The following is a 5,802-nucleotide window of genomic DNA, read 5'->3' as shown; positions in this document are numbered from 1 at the left end:
GTGTTTGGTTTGTGTCAGTTACTGTGCCCGCCGGGTGGTGCGATCAGTACTAATGCAACACTTTGGGTGTGTTTGATTTTCTGATTTTCTGACACTTGGTGTGCTCGCCGGGTGGTGCATTAAATCAGTGATTAATTGAGGTGAATGCAGCCTGGTGTGATAATTACTGAGCTCTACATCCACATTAGCCTAGATAACTCTAGGTCACCAGCTATAAAAAATGTAGGCCTATGAATGTTCAGAGATGTATTTATTCAATTTTCATAATTTAACATGTAAAAAAGAATTAGATTTTATCAGAGTTGTCTATAAGACTTGATATATTGCATTTGCTGTAAAAAGCACTGAAGCTCAGTGTCCCACTTAAGCAGACAAGCTGTTCGACTACATCTTAAAAACCTAAACAAGAGAAGAACAGGGTCTTGTGGGGTTTGAGTCTGTAACTTCTGAGCAGAAATCAATTATCTTCTGATCTTTACACAAGTATGATTGTATCACTTCACAAAACAATGACAATATTAGTCGTAGTCGTGCCCTGGCAGTACACATACAACACAGCTGCTCTGTCAGTGATAAGTGACATTGCACTGCACACTTATATGATTAACAAATTGTCATTCCATTATTTGATTTTAGTCTTATCAAGCTGAAAATCGAGGTAAATTGGTTTAAGGGGAGGCCACATGGCTTCGGTCCTTTGTATAAAATGATTTTGTTTCAGTGTTTCTTTGGCAAGAGCAAACCGGATTAGAATTGATTTCAGTCGTAGAAAGCTTTCGTTCACTAAATGAATAAACATCTCAGAAAGTTTGGAGAATGGAAAAGGTATTTTATTGACTTATTGGGGCTGTTTTCACTTCATTCCAACAAATTGACATTGGCTTTTTAGCTGCACTATGACTCGTCAAAACAATCTAACGTTATGGAAGATCACATGGGAGCAAAAAAAAACAGTTTAACCTCTAGTTACAGGCTTGCAAACTAATATTATCTAATATCATTTTTATGTTATTTGAAAACTGGCATAGTAGAAGTTTCAGAGAGAGCTATGCCAAAACATCAGCACATGAAACCCAAACTATCTTCACAGTCAGACACCATTCAGAGTAATATAATAGATTCAAATTGAAGACAGCTGACTCCCTCAGCCGATTGCTTGCAGGAGAACACTGTCAGCTCAGTTCAGGGTGTATGTATGGGATTAACTTATGCCCCATTGTTTCTGGTTTACCTCTTGTGTCTCCCCATGAAGCACCAGATAATACAGTATCATTGAGTGCTCAGCCTGCCTGAGGTGATCCCTCCCCCCCATGTCGGTTGGCCAAAGCTAAAAAGTCATCAGAGACCTCAGATGACTTTCTTTATCCCGTCTCATCTCTTTGCTCTCCATGTCTCCTTTGACTTGGTAACCCGAGGTCGGCAACATTAACTCACGAGGTCTTATCAGCCTCTCGGGATCACCTCTGATGACCTCAAACTTTCTTTAATCCTTTGTGCCATCTATCTGACTTTTCCAGGTGTCTGCCTCTCGGTTGGGTTTCTTTTTTCATTTTTTTGTTCAGTGAAATAACACCAGCGTACAAACAGTCTGGGTGATTTAACAGTTTTTAATTATAACTTTTGTACAATAGATTTTACATTTTCACAAGCTAAGAAGTTAATGATGCCAGATAGCTGAGGGAGTCTGCATCTCCAAAAAAAGCCATTTCTGGTAATTTTTAAACAACAGATGGGATGGAGATGGACAGCAAAAATATTCACCATCTCTTTCCTTTGTTTTTTGTCCAAAAGTAGGACCCCAGTTCTGAGGCCTACCGAGCTCAAAGTAGTCTTCAAAGAAAGGTGAACAAACTTTTATAAAGTTTACTTTATCTCATATTCCCTAAGTGGCACAACTAGGAAATTCCAGAGCCCGTGAAGATATGACTCTGGGATTGAAATATAAAAAAATCAGACGTAAGACTCAAGTCTGAGAGAAGTAATCCGTCCCATTTAGAGTTTTTGTTCTCGTAACATTTCTCTTAACTTTCTATCAAAACTGCATACATACAATCTGTGGGAATTCTCCTGCTCTGGTCAAATATATCAATAAAAAGCCAGTAAATGGTATCGTATTTAATATATTTGTCTTTAAACATTGATTTATTCCCTTCTCAGCTACCATGCAATTACAAATTCCTTTTGTTGCTCAACTTCTCATCATTGTCACTGTAATTATTTTAGTGGTAAAACCAATATAATTACTGTAACAGCATCAAAAATTCTTTAAAAAAAAAAGCTGAACATCTTCAAATACAAGCTATCTGTGTCCTTCATTCACTTCTACTCATCAAAAGCAAAAATTAGTAAAAGATAGAAAAATAAGTTCAAATCTTAGCCAAAAAAATCAATACTATATTTAAGCAACATCATAAATGGGGCTATGGTACAAAACAATATGCTTAGGAAATACAGTCATATTTAACTACAATAGGAGAGTTACATTGATATCCTCTTTCTCAGATGCAATAATATTCCATAATCATGTACATACTGGGAGAAATATACATATAAGTTGTTATAAAAAACAATATTCTGGCATATTCAATGTACTCTATGTAGTATCTGAATGTCAAAATAGCTCACAATGCTCTGGAATAGAATATCATCAGACATTTATTTGTCCAATTTATAGTTTCAGCCAAGTACATACAGTGCATATACCATGTTTATGCTCGGTAAATAACATTTAAGTTCTACTATACATTATCATGTTTGAGAAGCTACATAAACCCAAGCAGCGTGTCTGAAATGCTCCTGTCAGTGTCCACATGGATAATGTGATTTGCTGAACATGCCACAGTGATGTATGTAAACGTCCTGATCGTGTCTTGTAGGAAAGTCTGTCAAAAGTAAAAGTTTGAATATCCTGTCGAGGGAATTGGAAAACCATTGAATGATTCCGCCTGAAAAAGCTGATGAAAGCAGATGCTCGTCTACATCTGAGAACTGAATGTGATTGCGATGCTGTGGCTTTTTCGAAATTTTTCCCAGCAGTCCTCAGGAGCAGACATACAAAATGCTTGAACAATTTAAACACAGTACATAAGTCACGTGTCACACGTTTGCTGGAGTAAAAAAAAAAATTAGAGAATTGGCTGTTTGCTAATCCCGTCTCCAGTTACAGCGTAGCAACTGTAGCTAGTAACAACCCAAGGAAATAAGTTGTTGATTGGAGCTAACATAAGCTGCTAATGTTAGCATGTTAGCATACCTGACTCCTAGTTTACTACTTACAGTAGTAGTTTGTATTATTAGCAATCTAACTTATTTTGTGGGATTCTAGGTAACATTTAGAAAAAGCAAAAGCCCAGTTCAGGACCAATACATCCACTGTATGTGAGCTGGAGTTACCTTACCAGAGTTTAGGGTAACGTTAGCGGCTCTGTCCAGCTCTTTGTTGGGTTTACTCAAGATACTAACTCATCAGTTAATCATCCTCAAAGCCATTTATTTTCTCTCTCATTTGTGTTGCTTGTCCAAGTATGTTTTTCTATATAAAGGCAGAGTTATATTAGAACAAACTAACAGTCTAATCTTACATTTTTCTGATAATGCTGTAGGGCTAATTAGCTCTATCCTGCAATACAACAATGCTGTTCCTTTATTTCCTTCTACATGGATCAACTGGTGACTTTTTGTGTGGGACCTACAGTATCAGCTTTAGTTCATATTTCAGTGCAGAGTTAGCAAGATATACTACATATAGCTATAAATTGCATATTAAAAACAAAACAACTTGAGCTGGAAACATCATAAAAGTAATCTGGATAAGTTTTATAGCCAGCACACAGCACTCTATTAATTAGCTGGCTAGCTACAGCTGATAAAATGTTGTCATTTTAGCCAACAAAATGGACGGTCACCAGCTAAAATTGAGAAGCCTACTTTTGAGTACTTCTGTCTGAAATTAAAGGCCAATTCTTCCAAAGCTGTGTGCCGCACTAGCATGCAAAGCTTGACAGGTGTAGCAGCTGTAACTAAGGGTGGCGGGGCTTAGCAAACGGTCAATTTGAAGAGTTTGCCTCCTCCTCCAACATATTTGACAGTTTCACAATTGAGGCAATAAGTTGTAACACTGAAGTGACAGAAAAAGGATACTTTGAGCTTTGGAGCAATGGAGGCATGAGTTACTGTTGAATATACTCTACAACAATTAGCCTATTTTTTTTTTTTTTTTTGTCCTCAGCTCTTGTTTTTGTGGACGCAGTGCAGCAAAAGTACATCAAAACTCCAAAAAATCATTCAGGTGAAACTGCAGCAGCTTCTCTGTCAGCTTCCATAGAGAAACACTGAACATGGCTTGGACTTTTAACAATTACAAGTATGTACAATCACTAATGAGTCGAGTGGATTCAGCCATCCACAGCAGCGTATAATCTACCGTTCTGTGATCTCTGAGTATCACTCTCTTGGCAAAACAAGGTGTAAAAAAAGGGAGCAGAAAGCCTGGCGCTGTGTGTGTGTTGCTGTGTGTTTCTGTCTGAATGTGTGAATATGTGCAGTATGTGTTTGTGGGTCTTCGCCTGTGTGCTTTTGCCAGCGGCGATGTGTGTTCAGTGTGAGCTACAGTAAAGACAGTTTGGGCGCACATTGCTTTCTGATGTTTAGGTTATTGGTGTTAACTAGGCTCTCAGGTGACATTTTGTCAGGTAAATTATCCAGATGAACTTTTCATTCAGCTAATAAAAATGTAAAATACCAGATCACGTCATTAAAACATACACAAACCACAGAGGAGACTGAATAACACCTAAAAGGCTGCCCAAGTGATAAAATGTAGCCGTTACTGAACTGACTGTGACTTTTAAGCAAAAGATCCCACCTATAGCCTCAACACACAAACAGACGTGAGTGAAAACTGATTTGGCGACTCCAAAAATCGATGCTAATTTACATTGTGTGTACTGTTGTTGTATTAGTGGAATGTGGTCCTCGAGTGTTTTCTCATTTCTGCCCAATCAAGCAACACAGAAGCTTTAAATCCCTTTTTTTTTTCTCAACTAACCCAAAGGGAACACACGGCCAAACTGAGTTAACACATAAAGTAGATCACTGTTTAGCACACAGCTGCAATGCAAAAAAACAAAAAAAAAAAACAACATAAAACAAAGCTTCCCAAAAATTCATTAAAAAAACCAAAGTAGGAATCAAAAGAGAGAGATAGAATCCAGAGGGAAATAAAAGTACAACAGGTATTACTGAGAAGAAAGGATATAATTTCTTGTTTTGCTTTTTCTTTTATACAAATGTGTGTTTGTCAGTCCGTTGTAGTTTGTTGCTGTAAAGCGGTGAGGCTACAAGATGCCCGGCGAGGACAGCGCTGGCAGGATGCAGTACCACAGCCACAGCAGCGGGGGCAGCAGAGAGACCAGACCTGCAGGCCGTCTGGACGCAGCTGAGTTTCTCAGAATGGCGTTGGATGTGCTTGGACCATCTATCTGAGGGTCCTGAGTGAGACACAAAGAAGGGAGAGTTTAGTATGGTAAAAAAAAAAAAAAAACGTTCCACATCTGAATCTTTTTTCAAAGGAGCTGATTGGCTGAAACCAATTTTAAACCAGATTCCCAGATGTTCCTTGCACCCAAAGGCTGTTTTGGTTTCTGCTGCATGAAGTCAGTGACTAAAGCTCAGTAAAATGTCCTCTTGTAATAAAAACTGAACTTCCCATAACGAAAAAATAAACAGTCTGATCTCTCACTGTTTTTTCCCTTTCAATAAAGAGACAAATTGGCTCTACCCTGAAATACAAGAACCATGTTT

At 38.0% G+C, this 5,802-nt stretch overlaps 1 protein-coding gene across 3 annotated transcripts in view; it reads right to left on the bottom strand.

The window, feature by feature from the left end:
- Positions 1–1,587: 1,587 nt before the first annotated feature.
- Positions 1,588–5,802, bottom strand: part of gfra1a (gdnf family receptor alpha 1a) — a 103,986-nt gene continuing 99,771 nt past the window's right edge. For all 3 annotated transcript variants that reach the window (XM_044372298.1, XM_044372299.1, XM_044372300.1), the window contains one exon: positions 1,588–5,489. In XM_044372298.1, the coding sequence (XP_044228233.1) occupies positions 5,337–5,489 (153 nt within the window). In that variant the 3' untranslated portion in view covers positions 1,588–5,336. The remainder of the gene's footprint in view (positions 5,490–5,802) is intronic.

This window comes from Thunnus albacares, chromosome 14, assembly GCF_914725855.1.
Source record: "Thunnus albacares chromosome 14, fThuAlb1.1, whole genome shotgun sequence".
NCBI classification, from domain to species: domain Eukaryota; kingdom Metazoa; phylum Chordata; class Actinopteri; order Scombriformes; family Scombridae; genus Thunnus; species Thunnus albacares.
This window is presented reverse-complemented; position numbering and strand designations above follow the sequence as displayed.